Genomic DNA, 22,268 nt, shown 5'->3' with positions numbered 1-22,268 from the left:
GCCACTTGTGCCACCACCATTGCGTCCCCGACCTCTAGTACGTCCACCAGGGGTCGGATTTGCAGTTTGATCAGCAACTCTTTCCATAGTTTACGATTCCGGCGTTTGAAAAACATTAGGAAATTGCCCTTCTTCGATGTTGAATTGGGCATCAATGGGAATATCACCACCATAACCAGAAGAAGCCATTATGAAAAATAAGAGAGATTGAGAGCGCTTAAGAGGGATCGAGATTCGAGAGAGATTTAAGCGAGATTAAGAGAGATTTGAGAGAGATTAAGAGAAATTGAGAGAGATTAAGAGAAATTGAGAGAGAATGAGAGTTTTGGGTGAGGAAAATGGTTGGGGGGAGGGGGGGTATTTATAGGAAAATTTTTGGGTTGAAAAAAAAAATTTTTCCCCCAAAAATTCGAGTCCAACGGCTACAAAATTTTCGGGCAGTTCGGGCAAAAATCGGGCAGTTCAGGCAACGACACAAAATCCGACCGTTGGGTTCAAAAATTCAGGCAAAATTCGGGTTCGGGTTCGGGTCGGGCAGAAGACCGTTTTTTTCAAAATTCGGGCATTTTTCGGGCTAACGGTAAAAAGAAATCGGGCATTTTTCGGGCACTGGGTAAAATTCGGGCAACGGTTACCAAAATTCGGGCAACGGTCACAAAAAATTCGGGCACAAATTCGGGCAGCTTCAGGTATTGCCGAAAAATTAAAAAAAAAATCGGCGAACGGCGGGGGACGGCTTTTCCACGGCGGCAGGCTGTCGGGGAGCTTACTCTTTTCGGGCTACCCGAGCCCGTGCCCGAAGAAAAGCATTTTCGGGCGGCGAGAGGGGCCTTCCCGCCGCCCGAAAGTTCAGCACTAACTATAGGTAAATATGACCATTTACCAAAACAAGGGGAAATGGGTCATCTCCTACATTTTATTTTATTTTTTATTTTTTATTTTTTGAGGAAAAGGCTTGCATTTTATTCAAAAGAGAAAGCTGCTAAATTAGCACATACAAAAGGCCCTATAAACCTTAGGCAAACATCAAGTCAATACACATCAGAAGTAGCAGAAAACTATGAAACGCTAACATGTGGGCTATATAGTTCCCAAATCGAGAAACATAGCAAATAGATCCATAAGTAACTAAAGAAATATTATGTTGAATATCACCAATGATACTAGAATCCGGTGATCTTGAAAGGGGACTTTGGATGGCACAAACAACAACCATCCATCTAGAATAACCTTGTCGCTGAGCTAACACGATTCCTTCCCGTACCGCCATGCATTCGCCCACATGTGGAGAAAAGCAACCCGATAATGATATCCGTAAAGTCGCAGCACTCAAAACTACCCCCGCATCTCGAATCACAATCACTATTCTAATTTGGACCTTCCCATCCTTCACTACAACATCTACGTTAATCTTGACCAATCCACTGCTAACAATCTGAGACGGTTCCTTTCAATCTGCCGACAGGATAAGAATTCGCCTAGCAAGCGCCCGACCACTCAACAATCTCAGAGGCGGATCTACAAGAGTTTCAACCAAAAAACTTCATTCACAAGAGTCGCACCCCATCCACCATTGTAAATACAATGATCTACAGTAACATTCCCCCATGAACCTTGAGGCACTGTAATGGGTTTAAAACTATGTGGCCTAGGTAGCCATGGATGATAACAAATTTTCAAAGAACGACCATCCCCACCTTCCATCAACTCCCCAAAAAAAAAAAAAAAAAAAAAAAACTCCTCCAAACAAAAGAGGCATTACGTCCTACCTCTGCATCCAAAAAAGTGGAATTGTCAAAATACATTAGTGGATATTGTTCGGTTCATGATTCAGAATTATAATCTAGAACTATTTTCATTTTACGTGTATTTTTTATAAGAAAAAAACACTATAAAAAACTATAAATCATTATTCAAAATCAGGAGGCATTACGTCCTACCTCTGCATCCAAAAAAGTGGAATTGTCAAAATAGTTTGGTTCATGATTCAGAATTATAATTTAGAACTATTCTCATTTTACGTGTATTTTTTATAAAAAAAAAACATTATAAAAAATTATAAATCATTATTCAGAATTAAAGACGAATATATAAAATAAACATCCCTTTTAACTTTTAAAACTCATGCCATAAGAGAATCTGGAGCCGTTATGATTCGCCACCCTTGTTTTGCAATAAAAGCACGATTAAAAGAAGACAAATCCCGGAAACCCATTCCTCCCTCCGATTTAGCCCGACAAAGCTTTTCCCATCTTAACTAATGTATCTTCCTCTCCTCTGAATCTCTTCCCCACCAAAATTTGGCGATAAGTGATTGGACATCCTTACAAAGTGACGTAGGCAATTTAAAGACACTCATAGCATAGTTGGAGGTGGTTTGGGCAACTGCCTTTGTAAGAACTTCGCTACCCCCAATAGAAAACAATTTTCCTTTCCACATATGAAGCTTCGAACACGATTAAATAATCTTCACTTGCCCAAATAGGAATCATAAGAGGCAACATTAGAGAGGCCTAATAGATTCATAAGCAGAGTCATGCAATCATCAATCATATTCGGACTAAAAGTGATACTAGACTTCTAGAGATTAATCGCCTGACCCGAAGCGCGTCCGTAAGTCTTCAAAATATCCTTAATAGTTTCACAATTCCGCTCATCAGCACGGCCAAAAAGGAGACTATCATCGGCGAAAATCTACAACTTTTTTTGGAGACCTGATCTTCGGGATAAGAACAATATAAGTTTCACTAAGCGCTTTGATAGATTGATGGCCATTAAGAATATTGAGATATACCCGAGTGACATCTGCTTGAAGAAACTCCCAATTATCCTGATAGAAACCCACATGGAATCCGTCCGGCCCCGGAGCTTTTCACACACCCATCTCAAAAAGAGCACGCATGACATCGGCCGCCGTATAAGGAGAATCTAATTCCGCTCGCATAGTGTCGGAAATCCTCACATCAATCCCATCTAGAGCAGCTTCCAAACTTTCATTGTCCGGGAGTGTGGAAGAAAAAATTCCACCAAAATAATTCTCCAACTCCTCAACGACATCTTCTTGTTTAGAGGACCATAATCTGAGCGTTCAGTCCTTTTGATTTCATTTTCCTGTCGTCTATTAGACACCTTTTAACCACTCCGTACGAGATCGCTGATAATATTCCTCCAAAGCAAGAACACCATCCAGTTCTTTCTCCACCTTCAACAGTCGTGCTTTGTGATCGGCCCAACTAGGGAGGTTATTTAACTTGTCAACTTCTTTCGACAAAGCAATAATTCGCCGAGGAATGTTACCAAAAGTAACGGCACTCCATGACTTAAGGTAGGCTGTACAGCTTGATAACTTTTCCAAAAGAAGCCGGCCATCTCCTTGAACATCAACTTCACACCAAGCCCGAAAAATCACATTTTTAAATTATTGATTTGTCAACCATAAAGGCTCAAAAACGAAGCGGCGGCTCTTTCGCTGGTTAACTGTCGAATCCACTAAGCCAAAGTCAAGAACCAAGTGGAGAGCTCGATGATCGGAACAAAAAAAATCTCGATGAAAAACTAGAGAATTCGAAAATTTTGATTTCCAATCAAAAAGAAGCAAGACATCGATCAAGACGTGGGCGGATCATGCCGATTATTCCAAGTCATAGCCGATCCCTGAAAACCTAGATCAATTAAACCACACGAATCCACCGCTTCACAAAAACGATCCAAATCCCTGTAAATACGGTCACTACCGCCTTGCTTCTCCGATAAGTGAAAATTTTCATTAAAATCCTCGACGACAAACCACGTGAAGAGTGTAAAGACTCCTAAGGTGTTGGAAAAGCTCCCAAGAATGATGGCGTTGAACTTTCTCTGGGATTCCGTAAAAGCCTGTAAATCGCCACTCACACCCGTCCGGCGAAGTCACCAAGGAGTCAATATGGAATCTAGAAAAACTCTTTATATCTACAACCCACTCCTTCCGCGAAAGCAAAAGCAAACCGCAACTTCGCCCTATATAATCAACTTGAAAACACCCGTCAAAACCAGCCCCATTCCTAACAGCCGCCGCCGCACGCCCGCAAAGCCTGGTTTCCTAATTAATGAAAACCAACCCTGGGAAAAAACTTTGAATCATCATGCGGAGCTTATCGAATGCACGGGGATTCCCCAAACCCCGTGCATTCCTCACAATAAGATTCATGGCTCCCGGCGGGGTTGCTGAACAACCTCCGCCGATGCTCCATTATTCGTAATATCAATTAAAACGGCCTTTTTCCGGCCAGAATTCTCCTCTTGAAAACTAGCAGTAAGTTTCCGTTTCGCCACCGATTTAACATCCGCCCCCTTTGACAGAATCTGGCCCGACATAGCAATGAAAACTTCCTCGAAAGCCTCTTCCCCACTTTAGACGAAGCATGTCGAGCTATCGGATCACACACTCCAGCGGAGAAAGAGAAATTCAAAACCGGAGTTACTTACTCTTCAAAGGCTGTCAACGATGTATTGGCTTGCATGCTACTATTCCCATTAAGATCAGGGGGAACACATGATTCATTAATCAAAGCATGTGGCATCTCAATAGGCTCTTTAATGTTCGATTCTTTTACGTGATTAACCAGGCTGAAAAATATTTTTGTAACAGGAATATCCTTACCAGTCAACTTTCCCGAAATCAAAAGATCAGATTGCATATTTTTTGGAAACAAATCACCCTGATTTGAAGCTAAATTCAAATCAAAATCCTGGAAACCTTGGGCCTCCGATTCTCCCCTAGAACCGCCCACCTTGCCACCGTCAACCATCGGCTGAGCCTGAAGCACCGGAATATTATTATCACGCCTCACGTCTATATTTCTCAATCCCATCTCCTCTATCCAATCGACTGTTCAGAGAATGATTTGTCTGGATAGGGAGTCGACGGCTCGAAGTCGGCGGCCTATAAATCTCTGGAGCTTTGAGCCAAAGACCATACAACAATTCTGCACCCGCTTCTAGAAGCTGTAGAGGACACAACCAACAATCACGAAGCAAATGACCGACTCTTCCACATCCAAAGCAAAAATCTGGAAGATGCTCATATTGCAAATCCCCCCAAACGAAAGAGCCATCATCACCCAATTTTAATTTAACCCCTCTACAAAGAGGTTTGGTCACATCCATAGACATACGATACTTTTCGAAACAACATCGCTTGGAATCCGCATCTACCTGCAAAGTAATCCCTATAATGTTACCGGCCTGTTCCGCAATATCGTAACTCCGAGCATCTAGCGATAAATTATGGATTTGAATCCAAAAAGGACTATAACAGAATTCTTATTCCTCCACAATGGCTTCCCCCTCATATTCCTTAAGGATGAATAACGAGCGATTGAAAGTCCAGGGGGCCATATCTAAGACACGTTCCCTTTAGAGAAAGACCGCTCGCTGTTTGAGTTTTTAATTCGAGTTAAGATTTAATTTTATATGAGAATTTTTTTATTGTAATAAAAAGTTAAATTTGACTATTTTTAAGAGTTTTTTAATGTAACAAAATTTAAATTCTAAACTCGAATAAAAAAAAATGCAAAAACAAAAACAAAAACAAAAACACAACTTTTTTTTGCTTTTTTGCAACCAATAACAATGCAAACCTAGATTTTCAAACCAATATTTTTATATTAATATTTCAATATCATTTTCAAAATGCAAAATAAACGGGTCAATAATATAAAAAGAGTTTATTTTTATTATTCGAGAAACTTTTTTCATGATTTTAAAAGTGAAGCTTTTTTTTTTTTCTTTTTTTTTTTTTGCTAATGAAAAAGTAAAGCTTGGTTAGTAAGCTTTTAGTTTTGCTGGACCCTAGCTGGAATTTAGCCTCGTTTACCAAATTAAATTTACATATAGATTGCTTAATTTTTACTCATAACTCATCAGCCTTCAAAAGACCAAAAGCTAATATATATGCAGTTTATATTTAAATTATGTAATTTTGGAACGTTCACATACAAACACATAAATATTTAAAGGATTTTCGCACATTTTAAGTTTTAAAATTATTTAATCTATTTATTTATAGGGCTTACGCATATGCTTAAGCTCCAGTTTGACAGTGATTAGTGAACTAAAAATAATTAAGAAAAAAGTAAAATAATAATAATAATATTTTTTGAAAGGGTAATATTGGCAATTAAATCCGTATTTAGCGGATGCGGTGGAATTTCGGTGTTCCGAATTTTGAGATAAAAACAAACAAAATATCTATTCCATTTTTTCATCATAAAGTCGTGTCACCATCTGGTTGGTTTCGAACAAGAATCGGATCCATCTTGCGCGTTGGAATATCCAACTCCTTAAATTCTCTTAATACAGTTGGGAGTCAGCCAATCGTCTCCCACCACGTCACCATTTCTTCCTCTTACAAAATTTATGAAAACAAATAAAATAAGTAATAAATAAAGGAAAAAAAATGAAAATGGTTTTTCTTTTGCATATTAATTTTCTTTGTTTGCGTTGTTCACTGACGGAGCACGTGCCCCAAATGCAAAAGTCGTCTTCTTCAATTTTCCTCTCTCTCTCTCTATGTGTGTGTAATGACCTAATTTCCAAACACGGCCTTATATTCCTTATTTCTCTCTCTCTCTTCTCCTCTCTCTCTCTCTCTCCCCTCTGTGGAGAGAGGTGTGTGATGTTGTTGTGACCTTCGTCGTTCTGATTTCATGTCGTTTCGGTTTTCTTCACCCCCCGATTTGACCCCTTTTAGACTCCCTAGAATTTCGTTTCGTTTCCTTTTCAATTTCTGAGCTCAGCTGAGAGGATTTTGCGATTTCGGTTGAGCTGAGGATTTCTAGGGTTTTGGAGGCTGCTGGGTTTGTAAATATGGAGAGATCTGATGGCAAGGATTTTAGAGACTTCGTTGAGAATTCCTCCAGTAAGCCTCACCTCGGAGATCTCTCGCGTTCTCGTTTTTTTGTTTCCCTCTTTTTGGAGAATCTTGGTTTTAGCTTAATGGAGTTCTTGTTTTTGTTGTTGGTGAAGAGTTTCGTACGGAAATTCTTATAAATAAATAATTATTGTTCTTCTTATGATTATGATTTTTTTAATTGGAGGAATTTTGATGCATCTTGAAGCATGAGATTCGGGTTATCTTTTCTCAACCAGGGATTCGCAGAATTCTAATATCAAAATGATTGTTTTCTTATCTTTGACGTCTTTTTTTTTTCTTTTTTAATTTCTTGCGTTCTCTTGCTTTTGCATACGAATTATGTTTGTTCTTAGCTGCACGAACTTGCTTATGCAGTTTGTTTGATTTTTTTTGTTTTATTATCATTATTATTATTATTATTATTATTATTATAGGAATTTACACTTTAATTTCGGGCTACTATGGTTCTGAGTTGGTATTTTGGCGAATAGCTATAGCATTATACTTTTCTTTATGTTTTTTGTATTTCTTTTTCTTTTTTTTTTTTAAAATTATTAACAATTTGTTTTAAATCACTGATCTGAAGGTTTTTAGTCCCCTTTTCCCCAGAGGTTTCTGGGGAATATTTAAATTATTGTGGATATTGTAATTTGAAAGTGAATGGTAGACGGGAATTGCCCTGCCAATAAATATAAACCGTTGGGGTGTGTATTTTTCTCTTAAATTGTGCATAATGAATATTATCTTTAGGTTCGTCGTCCAATTGTGCTTTTGTGAACTTCTTGTTGCTTTGCGTGCTTATCTCTAACCCTTTGTAGCTGCAAACACACGAGTGATCTTGTTATTTGCACCTGAAATGTCTTGTTATCCTGCAGACAATGCCCTCTTTGATGCGTCCCGATATGAATTTTTCGGTCAAAATGCTGGGGACGAAGTCGAGCTCGGGGGACTGGAAGAAGAAGAGGATGACAAGACTCTTTTTGGCTCTGTTGATACTGAGTACCATTTGTTTGAGAGAGAAGAGGTAGATAATTGATCTCCTAATCTTATAATGGATCATGAAGCAAGTATTAAAATCATGAGCATTTAGTTTGTCTTGTATCACTCCAATGTCTTCCTGTTTGGTTCAATGCTGCTTTATTTAGCCGTAGTGTATTTCACCTTGTAGTAAATATTTTCTATAGTCGACTTGTTAAAAGTTGATTAGTTGCCGCTGATAATGTATGTACACACACACACACACACACACACACACATATATATTGCTTGTGTCAAGACTTAAAATGTGTTCTATAATATGCAAGTCTTTAATTCCTTTTGTTTCTTCCCTAGTTTTTTGAGAGCCACTTTGTTATGTAGGAACCAAATATAAGTGTACAATAATCTCGGAAGGGTTTAAGAAGTGTAACTCCTTTCAACACAGAATACAGGAGAAATAAACTCTTATTCTTGATGCCATTGGTCATCACAACTTTCCTTTGATAACTGAGTTGTTGCTTTCTATTTTAGTAATATGTTATTGTGCTGAATTTCATTGTTTTTGTATAGTACTACTGTTTATATGAACTTATTGTTACTTTTTTGCTGTTTCCAGAGTGCAGGTTTTGGATCTTTGTCTGATATAGACGATCTTGCAAGTACTTTTGCAAAGGTCAGATTCCTTTACTTTGATGAGCAACAAGACGTTAATGAATCTACCTTATACTAGTACTGCATTATATTCACGAGTCAAGTCCTATTACATCAAGATGTGTTGTTGCCATTTCTTAAATTAAATTGTTCTATTTTTTTTTCCTTTACAACGCTGTAATCTTAAACAGTCATCTTTTTGTATTAATGAAGTATTGTTTCTTTTCAACAGAGAAAATATATATTATGGTTTAAAATGTCTGCAAATTGTGACTTTGTTGCCCTTAATGCAGTTGAACAAAGTTGTAACGGGACCAAGACACCCAGGTGTTATTGGTGATAGAGGTTCTGGATCCTTTTCACGTGAAAGTGAGTGGTTTACTTGAACTTGTCATCCTATGATCAGTGGCATTTGATAACTACATTAGTCGCAGAAAGCGTTCTTTTATTGAATTGTGAGAACTTTAATCTGTTAATTAGTTTTTCTCATCAAATATGAAATAGTATTTTGCAGGTTGTGATTAATTGTGTTTCTCGTGTCTTAAAATTAAAATTTACTATTGTAAACTAAACTGATGCTTCAGGTTGTGATTAATTGTATTTCTCGTGTCTTAAAATTAAAGTTTACTATTGTAAACTAAACTGATGCTTTAAGTAATGTTAATGTGAAACTAGCAGGTATTGAAGTATTTATCTAAATTACAAACTATTTTTCTGCAGCAAAAGGAAGAATTGCTGATTGAATTTAAAGTGAAATCAACTGAAAAGAAGTAAAATTTGAGTAAAAAGGGGCATATAATGTGTTGCAATATAAACTATTGTTGGCGACTTGCTAACATTTTAAGCTTTGAGGAAAACACTGATTGTGCTTGTATTAGTGGTATCTTATTCCATTGAGATGAAAACTATCGGTTAAAATTTTTTTTTTTTTTTGATTTGTTGTTTACATTACCAATCTTTCTACAGGTTATAAACTGCATATAGTGCTTCTGTTCTAGTTCACCCAGTCATTTTCTTTTATCACACATTATTATAATTAAACGCTCTAGCACTTTGGTCGTGGTTCCTTGCTGTAGGATGAAATAATTAATTGTTAAACAATGTCGTGTGCATTTTGTTTTGATTCCTTTATGCCTCATTTAATTGTGAGTTCACTTCAGGTTCGTCTGCTGCTGATTGGGTGCAAGATGCTGATTTCTCCAACTGGTTGGATCAGCATATGTTTGATACAGATATTACTCAGGAAGGGAAGAGATGGTCGTCACAGCCACAAGCTTCTTCGGGTCATTTTGGAGATTCAAAATCTTCTTTGTACAGAACATCCTCATACCCACAGGAACCTGTGCAGCAGCACTTCTCCACTGAACCAATTATAGTGCCCAAATCAGCCTTCACATCTTTCCCTCCACCTGGAAGCAGGTCCCAGCAGGCTTCGCCACACCACGCGAATCAATCTTCTATTTCTGGTGGATCCCAGTTGCCCTTCTCTGCACCAAACCTCTCTCATTTATCTAACGCTAATCTTCATTTGGCTGGGTTGCCTCATGGCGTGCATTATGGAGGGAACATGTCTCAGTTCACCAATCCTGGCCCGTCTTTTAATAGCAGGCCTCAAAATCATTGGGTCAGCCATGCTGGAATATTGCATGGGGATCACCCTAGTCTTTTAAATAATATATTGCAACAACAGCTGTCACATCAAAATGGGCTTTTGTCCCAACAACTGCTGTCGCAACAGAAGAGACTGCATCCTTCAGTTCAACCTTCCTTGGCACATTTTGCAGCACTGCAGTCCCAGCTTTATAATACTCATCCATCTTCCTCTCACAGAGCAATGCTTGGATTGTCTGACATAAGAGAGCAAAGACCAAAACACAGAGGCAAGCAAAATCGTTTTTCTCAAGCGGGCTTTGATACTAGTAGTCAAAAAAGTGATAGTGGCAGGTTGCAGTTCAGATCAAAGCACATGACATCCGAAGAGATAGAGAGTATTCTTAAGATGCAGCATGCTGCGACACATAGCAATGATCCATATATAGATGATTACTATCACCAGGCAAGTCTAGCCAAAAAAGCCTCTGGATCGAGGTTAAAACACCCTTTCTGCCCATCTCACTTGAGGGAGCTTCCATCTCGTGGACGCAATAGTACAGATCAGCATTCTCATCTTTCAGTTGATGCTCTTGGGAGATTGCCCCTCTCTTCTATACGTAGGCCTCGTCCCCTTCTTGAAGTTGATCCTCCATCCACTGGTTCTGGTGATGGCAGTTCTGAGCAGGTTTCTGAGAGACCTTTGGAACAAGAACCAATGCTTGCTGCTAGAATAACCATCGAAGATGGCCTCTCTCTTCTTCTTGATATCGATGATATTGATCGGCTCCTACAATATGGTCAGTCCCAAGATGGAGGCATACAGCTTAGGCGAAGGCGGCAAATGCTGCTTGAAGGGTTGGCAGCATCAATTCAGCTCGTTGATCCACTTGGGAAAAATAGCCATGCAATTGGGCTGGGACCGAAGGATGATCTTGTGTTCCTCCGTTTAGTCTCTCTTCCAAAGGGCCGGAAGCTCCTTTCTAAGTTCCTTCAACTTCTTTTCCCTGGTAGTGAGCTTGTCCGAATTGTTTGTATGGCTATATTCCGTCATTTAAGGTTTTTGTTTGGTGGCCTTCCATCTGATCAAGGAGCAGTTGAGGCAACTGCTAATCTTGCAAAGACGGTGTCTGCATGCGTGAATGGAATGGATCTTCGGGCACTAAGTGCTTGTCTTGTTGCGGTTGTCTGTTCTACAGAGCAGCCGCCACTTCGCCCCCTTGGAAGCCCTGCTGGGGATGGAGCAACGGTCATCCTGAAGTCTGTTCTGGAAAGGGCAACTGAACTTTTGACTGATCCACATGCTGCTGGAAACTGTAGCATGCCTAATCGCGCTCTCTGGCAGGCTTCCTTTGATGAATTTTTCGGCCTTCTTACTAAGTATTGCCTGAGTAAATACGAAACTATAGTGCAATCAATATATGCACAGACCCAACCTAGCACAGAGGTAATTGGTCCAGAGGCAGCAAAAGCAATACACCGAGAAATGCCTGTGGAACTTCTAAGAGCCAGTCTTCCTCACACAGATGAGCATCAGCGAAAGCTTTTATCGGATTTCGCACAGCGATCAATGCCCATTTCTGGAATCAACACCCGTGGGAGTAGCGGTGGCCAATTGAACTCCGAATCAGTGAGGGGTTAACAGGACAGAAAACCGCGTGTAATTTTAAACATGTCAACATACTGTCAAGGGCAGCATGTCTCTGAACATCTTCAATTGCTTTCACAATATGAATCTGCTAAGAGTGGAATGTGGTAGCATTGTGGGCGCCAGGGGCAACAGCATGCCTTACGTCGTGGCCATTTCAAGGCTTCGACCTTTTATCTGTTTAAGCTCTTTTCTTTTTCTTGTTTATTACCTTGCTTAAGAAAAAAGAAACTGTAATTCTCGTTTTAATGAATTTATAGGGATATGCATAAATGTGTATTATGATGAAATACTTGATGATGGGGAGTTTGAGACTAGAAGTTGGGTTCTTCCGGGGAGCTTTATTTTGGTGCTCTGTGTTGAACTCCAGCCAAAACTGGAAGCATAGGGGTAGTGTATGTACAGGGTAGTTTTTACAGAACCTTAGAAAACTCCGGTCATCTTCGACGTTGATTATTTGTCTGGGGAGATGTTGCAGTGATGCACCTGTTAGAATAGCTAACCTTTTCTCTCTTTTTTTTTTTTTTTTTTTTTCTCTCTCTTACCTTTTGGTTTTCCCCCTTTTTAATGAGATGGTCAGGTTTTATCATTTTATGTGCCTTCATCATTTTTTGTATTGGGCTGCAGGGGGTGTAACCTTCCTTATTATTATTTTTTTCTTTTTTTTTCTTTTTTTGGGGAGTAATGTTTCTGACAAACTCTGAATGAGAAAGTTGCAACGTTCAAAGGAGGAAAACTGTTTCCATATTGATTTTGTTGGATCATTTATTCTTCTGACCAAGGTGATAATATTACATAAGCGCAACATATATATTTGAATCAATGTACTCTTTATCTGCTCTGCTCCTAATGCTATGCTCACTATCTTTTGCTTTGTTTACATGTCACTTCTTTTCCTTTATTTGTTGCCCCTTTCATGGGATTTCCATTTCTGGGGGATGTTCTGCGGTTTCTCAGATTCTTTTCTATATTTTTTCTTGTGTGGTGTCCCGTATTGATATTTAGCATTAGTAAAGAAATGATATGAAATGATAAAAGGTAGTGCTAAAAAAATAATAGAAAAAAAGAATGTGGATAGTTTATTTTCTTTTTAAGTTGTGCTTATCTATTGCCTATTGGGAAGTGGAATGGAAAATGGTCTAATTTTTTTTCTAGTGTTTACTAAATGTAGGAGTATCAATCTTATCAATTTAAGAGAGAGTGAAATAGCATATTTTAAAATTTTCTAGTGCTTACTAATTATTGAAATGTCATTGTGCATGATAAAATTATCATTGGCTTCATAAAGATATATTAGTGAAGCTGGTGCTCATTCCAATTAACCTATAAGCAATATGACAAATACTGAGGGAAAGTTCGGATTCGCATTCTCTTTTTTCATTTTTATATTTTATAGAATCAAATTATTATTCATACTTTTGTAAGCAATCACATAAATAAGTGAAAATTAAAACACTTCTCTTACATTCTTATTCATGTGAAACGAACATGTGCTAAATGTTTCCATATTGTCTTTGATACCTCATTTCATTGAAGGTAGCTTGTCATTTATTAGGATAGTGCTATTTTTGGAGTCATCAATCTTATATTGAATGGATCAAATCGTTCGTTTGAGTTAGTCGAGATCTAATATTATAATAGAATTTAGACTTTTAAAGGGCGTGTTCTTTTGAGTGAAAAACTCAAAAAAATACAACTCGAGTTACAACTTTATTCGAGTTCATGTTCTTTTAAGTTTAAACTCGAGTTTAAACTCGAGTTCAAACTCGAGTTTATGACTAAAACTTGAGTTCAAGTTTTCCCTTCAACTCGAGTTTAGAAACTCGAACTCAAATTAATAAACAGTATTTTTTCTATTCTTAAAAATACTATAACTTTTTCGTTTTAATTCTGATTGAGATGATTTTTTTCTATGCGTTGACAACGAAAAGACGAATAAAACCCGACCCATATACCTTATTAAAATTTTTCATTAGCATTGAGTTTTTATTAAAATATTATCTAAATACAAATTCAAGTTTTGACTCACTCAAACACAAACTCAAAAAGATTCTTATCTCAAACCATAACTCAAATGTACAAAACCAAACACAAACTCAAGTTATAAGTTCAACTCAAGTTATAACTCAAATTCAACTCAAAAATTATACTCAAGTTAAACTTCAAAAGAACAAGCCCTCAAATTTTCACCTTAAAAGCTCAACTTGCTAAGTTGAGTGACCCAATGTCTTTATAAGGTGGTGTTTATTTTTGTGTTTAAATAATATGGGGCTCATATTTGTTTTTATCCTTTACATGTCTTTGCAAAATGATGCTCTTAGAGCTCACTAATCTTATATTGTATGGATTAGCCGTTTATTTAAGTTGGTTTGACTTTGATATCACGTGGAATTTAGATTTTTAAAGACATGAACTTCCATCTTAAAAGGTCTAATTTAAGAAGAAAATTGTATCTTGTTTTATTAATTTTTACTATTGCCTCTCCTTTAAAATCGAAAAGGATATAGGAGAAGATTACCACACTAATCTATTATATATATTTTTTTTACTCTTGAGAAAAATAAGTTTTGGCTGTTTTTTTTTTAAGGAAAATAAAATAGACAAATAAACCTCCTCTGAAAAGTGAAAAGCCTAACTAAAAGAAAACTAATAAAGTTTGAGGAAGAGAGCGATGATGTTAGGTTGTGCCGTCCCTATCTTGAAGACTAAGGAGACGCATACACACTGCACGCATATAAATATATATACACATATATATATGCTTTGACTTAACAACTTATGCATCGTTCATTTCACAGATTTGAGTTTTTAATTCGAGTTGAGATGTGACATTTTTTGAGAGCTTTTCACTGTAGCAGAAAAAGTTTGATATGACATTTTCTAAGAACTTTTTACTGTAGAAACTTAGAACTGAAAACTCGAATCGGTGAAATGAACGAGACCTTAATACCTGTTATAAATTAAGGATAGTATATATATGCTATTATATAAGTAAGGTAAATAAATAGTAAAATATAGAAACCAATATAGAGAGAAATATTATTTTATTGAATTTTAACTCTCCATTTCTTTTCTTTCTTACACACTTTTTTCTTCACTTAATATTTCTTCCTTCTTATACTCTTACAATTATTTCTCGTTAATTTTTGAGAAAACAAGGGAAACACCCCTCAAATAGGCATCCCAATCTATTTCTAACCCTCAAAGATTAGCACATTAATTTCTACCATTTTACAATTAAAATAATGAAAATAGTTAAATTAAACATTTTTAAAATTTCAAAGTTACCCTCAATGGTCCATTGATAAATTATAAGATATGCCGGCAGTCTCCCATCGTTGGTCGGCCCCTGAAGACCCCGGAGGCTTGGGTTTCCAGCCGGTCGGCCATAACCTGATAGATTACACGGGCCACCGACGGGTCTCTGACCGGCCGCCGGTCATAACCTGACTGACAGGTTATGATCCATAACCTAACAGATTACACCGGCCGGCCACCGGCCATAACTTAACTAATTACATTGGCCACCTGCGAGTCTCTGACCATAACCTGAGAGATTACACAGGCCACCGGCGGATCTCCGACCATAACCTGATAGATTACACCGGCTGTTGACCTCCGGTCATCGGCGTCAGTCATAGTATGATCCATAATTTGTGGGTATTTTAGTCTTTTTAATTTGTGATGAAAATATCTAATATAAATAAAAATGGTAAGAGTTTTTTAAAAAGATAGAATTAGGAGGTTTGGTGATTATGGGGTAAAACGTGTAATTCTATCTCATTTTTTCTTGCCTTCTGCTAGAACAAGGTGTAAAAGCCATCCATCCATCCTTTTTTTTTTGAGTATATAAGCCATCCATCCTTACTTCATGATAAGTTGCTTGTCATGTTTTTCATCAATGAAAGTTGTTTTGTGGAGAAAAAATGTGATCATTCACAACAATACCCACCTTCCTCTTCTATATAAATGCCGTCTTTATCCATATATACGTCTTACGTTATGAATCACGTTATTATCGCCGTAAAAGCATCTCATGCCAAAAAAAAAAAAAAAAAATTGTAATGCTTTATGTACACTTCCCTCCGTTTGTTTCTAAAATACATACATATACATTAATACATACATAAAAAGAAAAAAAAACAATTAATTTTGGTTTTTTATGTTTTTATTTTTTATTTAAACCAAATATTAGCCATTTTTCCCCTTTTGACGTTGTAAGTATTAGAGATCAAGCCTTTGTGTAAGACAACATCAACTGATTCCTCAACAAATACGAAATTCAAACCTCAAACTCAAAGCATATCATCAGAATCCACTTAAAATCAATTATGTTAAGAGCATCTCTTTGTATTTTGAATTCGCACTCTTGTAACTAATTGAGATATTCTGATCATATACATAAGATCTTCATCATATATATATATTACTGATTAAAATCTTATTTATATAAATAATAGAAAATGGCCTTGAGAAGTTTAGTCGAGGATTCATTTATTCACAATCATCATTATTTCCTCTCTTCTTTGAGTAAGTTGCCAACAAACTTTGTGGGCACGCTCTAAAAAATAAAAAAGATAAAAAGATAAAAGAAGGGAAAAAAACACAAAAAAGAAAAAGAAAAAAAGAAAAGAAATGTTGGCCAAGCATGGACGTATATACAATAGGCATGTATGATGCACTTATTTGTGTCTCAATTTTTAAAACGCAATTACCACAAGACCAAGACCAGGTCCAAGTCTTTTCTGAGTTTGATGGTAGTGATTTAATTTCTCTCCTTTTTAACTACTTTTCGGATGGTTATTTCATTTTGCATTTTGCTCCACTTGTCTCTCCTTCCGATATTTCGAAACTCAGGATCATATTCTCAAAGCAATCACTTTAATTTCTCCTCTTAATTTCTTGACACAATTATTCAGTATTCTTCATTATATGGTTTCTGGATTTCAGGTACTTTTCTTCTCGCGAATCATCCTCTTTCTGGGTCATTCAAATCCTTCAAAATCTTGTATTTTCTATATATGATTTTTATATGTATTTATTTTTGGCCAGAGTCATTGTTCTAGTATTCATTCAATCTATCTTGTGTAGAAAATCCTGTCCTTATTGTATGTTTCAAAGTTTTTTTTTTTTTTTTTTTTTTTTTTTTTTTTTTTTTTTTTTTTTTTCTCATAATTGTCCTTTTTGACTTTTGTGATTTGACCTTTATAATGAATATCAAATATCAGCAATATATCTCAACAGGATTATTACCAGAAACTTTAACCTTAAACTACTGATCATATCTGGGTTCTGTCTAATTTTCTGTATGTCAAACAAACCCCTTGATTTTATTACGAATGGTTGAAGATATTGGCATAGCCTTTCCATTGATAATCATTGATAATAATTATATGTATAATTATTGATATATATATACATATATATTACAAAGTAATTCAAATTCTAACAAGTTGCCTAATCTTCTTCTAAATATACGAAATAGACTAAATTAAAACTTTATCACAAAATAACTAATTACGAATTACAAATTCAAATATAAAACTAAATTACTCTAATAGATTTATGATGGTTAAGAATGCTGTGATTACTTAATAAATCAGGGTTTATATGTACCTTAAAGAACTACGCGTTAAATACAATTGAACCATTATAAAATCAAATCTTTGCATGTTTTTTGTTGTCTAATATACTTATTATATATATATATATTTGTGATTGCAGGCATGGATTTTGCAGAGACAAAAAGGACTAGCAATGTTTCTGCCAGGATTTTTGTGGCTGTTTTCCTCGTTACTTTTTGCATTTTTTCACTCAGGAAGTCACCTATTTTTAGCAGCCCGAACTTGGTATATTTCTGATTTATGTGCCTGCCATGCACTCGCTGCTTTAACTATTGTTCCTTTCCTTTTGTTCTTAATTTGATTCAAGTGTATTAGATTAATGGAAACGTGTTTATTAAGAAACAAAAGTGTGAGAACCAATCTCAAAAATTGCACTTACGATTAGATTATGTGTGATTAGGAAAGACTAATCAAACTTTATCCCGTTTGGAACTGCAATTCATGATCTAAAATCTTCGTCAAGTCTACAGACAAATTGTGGTGACACATAATTTAGAAAAATTCTGTAACATGGTATCCAAATGAAAAAAAGACGTATCAGTTGAACATGTTTTTGAACTGTCGAAATTCAGTTACATTTCATCAAATTTTTTGATAGCACCCTCGCACTCTCCTTTTATTTCATTTTGTTTTTCTTATTAAGTTTATAGATTATTAGAAGAATTCCACAACAGGGTATCGGAAAAAAATACCGTACCGGTAGTACGTGTTTCTGAAGCGTTCAAATTTTATTAGATTTATTGAAATTTACCCTTTTTGATTGCACCTCTCTCTCTATTTATATTGTTTCTTGTATGTGAAGTTCTCCATTCAGAAACCAGGGGTGGCACATGTCTTGGTGACTGGAGGTGCTGGCTATATAGGATCTCATGCTGCACTTAGACTCTTGAATGATTCATACCGTGTTACCATTGTGGTATATAATATATTCCATCTCCTACATACACAATCTCAAACCATTTTTTTCCTAAAAACATAAAAAAAAAATAAAAAAAGAGTACTTGTTTACATTAATATCTAAATTTAGTACTCACCTTTGACAGGACAATCTTTCTCGAGGAAATCTAGGCGCTGTTAAAGTTCTTCAAGACTTGTTTCCTGAACCAGGAAGGCTTCAGTTTATTTATGCTGACCTTGGAGATGCAAAAGCTGTATCCTAAATTTTTGTATTTTATTTGAATGGACATGATTTTAGTCCATTATTCTCATTTTCCCTTGATAGTGAAATATATAAACACTTATTATCATATTGTTATTTTATTGTTGTCCTTGATTGAAGTTTTAGATCAATAAAATTTTTAGGGAAAATGCATTTGATGTAGTAATGCATTTTGCAGCCGTTGCTTATGTTGGAGAAAGCACAGTTGAGCCTCTCAGGTATTCTTTCCTTTTCTTTCAACTTAAAATTTCGTGTTTTGCAGTTGTAATTCTCATTCTTTTATTTCCATTTGATTGCTTGCCATAATCAATATGTTTTCATCTAGACGCCAAAAGGACGGAAGCTACAATAGCGGAAAAAAATTTAATCTGTAGAGATGTGTAATTCAAGGACAAATATACATTTTCCTCTTCAATTGCAGATATTATCACAACATCACATCAAATACCCTTTTAGTTCTAGAGGCAATGGCAGCTCACAGAGTAAAGACATTGATCTATTCCAGTACTTGTGCAACATATGGAGAACCAAAAAAGATGCCCATCACCGAAGAAACTGAGCAAGTGAGATAGACACTTATATTCTCGAATCTATTTTCCTACCTTGAAACTCTTTGGCATTGCTTTTCTAGAAAGTATAGGTTGAACCTAATTCCAAGAGAAGAAAAAAAAAAAAAAAATTTTATAGCCCACTTTGCGAGTTTTAGGCGAACATCCATGGAAACAAAGTGTGTTCAAAACTATGACTTTCTTCGAATAACTTTCATCATACATTGTTCATGTACCTTTACAGGTGCCAATTAATCCATATGGCAAAGCCAAAAAGATGGCTGAAGATATCATACTAGACTTTTCGAAAAAATCAGACATGGCTATCATGATCTTAAGGTTGGTGGTGTTTAATTTTCCTCTTTTCTGTTGTTTCACTATTTGTTATATTCTGCTTCAACTTGAAGAGATTCCCTTTACCACCCTCAGTCTAGATAACATGCTATAAAATCTCATTTTAAAGAGAATTTCCTTTTGGCTGAATCTTTGGATGAGTGCAACTACCGACCAACTTACAAGTGGATAAACTATGAATGCAGATATTTTAACGTGATTGGATCGGACCCAGAGGGAAGACTAGGAGAATCTCCCCATCCTGAACTACGCGAGCAAGGTCGGATATCTGGTGCCTGCTTCGATGCAGCTAGAGGAATTATTCCTGGACTCAAGGTACTTTTGTTTCTTAGGTTCATTTTTTCCCTTTCCCAGTTTCAGGTAGTTCAAGTCCTGTTTGAAAAATGATATTTTCACGGTGCTAAGTGAATAGTGAATATATTGGTTCTAGGTGAAAGGAACAGACTATAAAACAGCTGATGGCACTTGTGTGAGGGACTACATAGATGTCACTGACCTGGTTGATGCTCATGTGAAAGCTCTTGCCAATGCAAAATCTGGGAAGGTTGGAATCTATAATGTTGGCACTGGAAAAGGTATTGTTTGATCACCCCGCCCTTTTTTTTTGGGGTATCTTGTAGCCCGCATATTTCTCTATTTCCTGCATGGTTCTCCAGCAGATTGTTGATATTCTTTTGATTACAGGTAGATCAGTAAAAGAGTTTGTGGAGGCATGCAAGAAGGCAACAGGGAAGGACATAAAGGTCGAATACCTTGACCGCAGGCCCGGGGATTATGCTGAAGTTTATAGCGACCCGTCCAAGATAATGTGGGAGTTAGGTTGGACAGCGAGGTACACGGACCTTCAGGAGAGCTTAGCGATTGCATGGAGATGGCAAAAGTCACATCTAAATGGTTATGGCCCACCTGCTGCTATAGGTCAATAGTGACCACAAATTGTTCTCAAGGAAAGTAGGAAACCTCAAACAATCGTAGAGTTAGACATGCATTGGGTTTTTATTTGTGAGGCAGGTTGTTCCCAATAAGCCATTGGGGTTTTGGGAAAGGTTTCTTAGCGCACACAGCTGGAAGTCCTTCCCCTTTAGTTCATAAGGTGCTTTGGAAGATGAGTTTTGATACTTTGCCCATTCCCCGCACAACAAAAGAGAATGAAAAAAGAAATTAAAGGAGAAAACAAAAGAAAGAAATAAGAGAGAGAACATTAAATTATATAATTACAGAAACAATTTATACTTCCACTGTATATGAAGATCAAAGCGGTTATGTAAATATTTTATCTACGCTTCCACTTTCTCAGCTGGGCCTGAATCATTGCATACATTGCCTTTTTTTTTTCTTTTTTTTTTGATACCCAGAAATCCATTGCATACATTCACTTTTCCCCATTACAATTCAGAAGTTAATTTAAAGGGTTCATAACTGTTGGAAAGTTAGGAAATAATATCCCATAGAATCAGGAAATTAGAATTTGAATATTTTCTGTTTTAGATATTTCCGGATTTGGTTCTGTTTCCTTTTTCTTGCTCCTTAATTCTAGGAACCGGAGATATTGTTCTCTTCTATCTAAACTAATGTAACCTATGTTATGAATAATAAGAAAGAGAGAGATTTCTGCTCTCTAGATTTTCCTCCTTAATCTGCCCTCTTTTCCTACATGGTATCAGAGCCTTAGGCTCCGATCTAGGGTTTTTCTATGGCAGGCCAAAATTCGTGGAAGACAGCACTAACCGGTGCAGCCAGCAAGGACTCAGCGGCGCCAAGGGAAAGTGCTGCTCCGGAAAGAACTGCGAGTTCGAATATAAACTCCTCCATCTCATTCAATGGCACGGAGGGGTCCACAAATTCACTCCAACTGAGTATTCACCGTCTAAATGGAAAAAACTACACGGAATGGTCGCAAACCGTTCGGTTGATCTTGGATGGCAAAGGGAAACTTGGATATCTGACAGGAGAAGTGACAAAACCTGTAGATGGAGATTCGGCCTTCAAAAACTGGAAATCAGAGAATTCCTTGATTATTGCGTGGTTGGTAAATTCAATGGAACCCGCAATTGGAAAGCCCTTCATATTTCTGCCGACAGCCAAAGATGTTTGGGAAGCAGTCAGGGACACGTATTTTGATTTGGAGAATTCCTCGCAGATTTTTGGTTTAAAGTCCAAACTATGGCGTGCAAGACAGGGTGACCGAAATGTGACTTCATACTACAACGAATTGATGACCTTGTGGCAGGAGTTAGATCTCTGTTATGATGATGTCTGGGAGTGCACGAATGACAGTGTTCGCTTCATGAAACGACAAGAAAATGATCGTGTCTTTATGTTCTTGGCAGGGCTAAACAAGGAGTTAGATGAGGTGCGTGGCAGAATTTTAGGAAAGATGCCTCTGCCAACAATTCGTGAGGCCTTCTCAGATATTCGGAGAGAAGAAGCACGGCAGAATGTGATGCTTAGCAGCAAATCCAGCCCTTTTACCAATAACCCAGAAGTAGAGAGCTCTGCCCTCGTAACTCGAGGTTTCCAAGAGGAAGTGAAGAAGGATGGTAGGAATTTTGAACGACCATGGTGCGACCACTGCAAATGCTCATGGCACACGCGGGAAACCTGTTGGAAACTTCATGGCAAGCCTCAAAACTGGAAGAAGAAGCCTGGCAGAGATGGACGTGCACTTCAGGCTCGTGTCTTGGATCAAGAGCAGCAGTCTTCTTCAAGCTCATTTCCTTTCACCAAGGAATAGATAGACCAACTGTACAAACTTCTCGAGCCTCATAAAACTCCTTCTTGCTCTTTGGCTCAAAAAGGTAATTACCGTAAAGCAGCCCTCATT

General features: G+C 37.0%; 2 protein-coding genes across 2 annotated transcripts; both read left to right on the top strand.

The window, feature by feature from the left end:
- The first annotated feature begins 6,504 nt into the window (after nucleotides 1-6,504).
- On the top strand, nucleotides 6,505-12,270 carry LOC21400695 (protein PAT1 homolog 2). Its single transcript, XM_024176369.1, has 5 exons — nucleotides 6,505-6,898; nucleotides 7,768-7,916; nucleotides 8,487-8,543; nucleotides 8,815-8,890; nucleotides 9,682-12,270. The coding sequence occupies exons 1-5, from the start codon at nucleotides 6,847-6,849 to the stop codon at nucleotides 11,751-11,753; spliced, it is 2,406 nt and encodes an 801-aa protein (XP_024032137.1). The 5' UTR covers nucleotides 6,505-6,846; the 3' UTR covers nucleotides 11,754-12,270.
- A 4,202-nt stretch (nucleotides 12,271-16,472) lies between these two features.
- LOC21400693 (probable UDP-arabinose 4-epimerase 3) lies at nucleotides 16,473-21,069 on the top strand. Its single transcript, XM_024176358.1, has 10 exons — nucleotides 16,473-16,709; nucleotides 17,484-17,608; nucleotides 18,186-18,299; nucleotides 18,427-18,534; nucleotides 18,669-18,760; nucleotides 18,964-19,105; nucleotides 19,335-19,429; nucleotides 19,630-19,759; nucleotides 19,875-20,019; nucleotides 20,129-21,069. Exons 2-10 carry the CDS (start codon nucleotides 17,486-17,488, stop codon nucleotides 20,368-20,370), a joined length of 1,191 nt encoding a protein of 396 aa, XP_024032126.1. The 5' UTR covers nucleotides 16,473-16,709; nucleotides 17,484-17,485; the 3' UTR covers nucleotides 20,371-21,069.
- The last annotated feature ends 1,199 nt before the right edge of the window (nucleotides 21,070-22,268 follow it).

Source organism: Morus notabilis, unplaced genomic scaffold (genome assembly GCF_000414095.1).
Source record: "Morus notabilis unplaced genomic scaffold, ASM41409v2 Scaffold568, whole genome shotgun sequence".
Taxonomy (NCBI): Eukaryota; Viridiplantae; Streptophyta; class Magnoliopsida; order Rosales; family Moraceae; genus Morus; species Morus notabilis.
The sequence above is the reverse complement of the archived record's forward strand: the minus strand, read 5'-3'. Positions and strand labels throughout refer to the sequence as shown.

What these genes read in the sequence shown, in the direction of transcription:
- LOC21400695 (XM_024176369.1), top strand. Translation starts at nt 6,847, where the DNA reads ATGGAGAGATCTGATGGCAAGGATTTTAGAGACTTCGTTGAGAATTCC. An exon ending in ATTTGTTTGAGAGAGAAGAG is followed by an intron (nt 7,917 to 8,486) that starts GTAGATAATTGA and finishes TGCTGTTTCCAG; the next exon opens with AGTGCAGGTTTTGGATCTTT. An exon ending in TGGATCCTTTTCACGTGAAA is followed by an intron (nt 8,891 to 9,681) that starts GTGAGTGGTTTA and finishes AGTTCACTTCAG; the next exon opens with GTTCGTCTGCTGCTGATTGG.
- LOC21400693 (XM_024176358.1), top strand. Translation starts at nt 17,486, where the DNA reads ATGGATTTTGCAGAGACAAAAAGGACTAGCAATGTTTCTGCCAGGATT. An exon ending in TTTTTAGCAGCCCGAACTTG is followed by an intron (nt 17,609 to 18,185) that starts GTATATTTCTGA and finishes TTGTATGTGAAG; the next exon opens with TTCTCCATTCAGAAACCAGG. An exon ending in TAATGTTGGCACTGGAAAAG is followed by an intron (nt 20,020 to 20,128) that starts GTATTGTTTGAT and finishes TTTTGATTACAG; the next exon opens with GTAGATCAGTAAAAGAGTTT.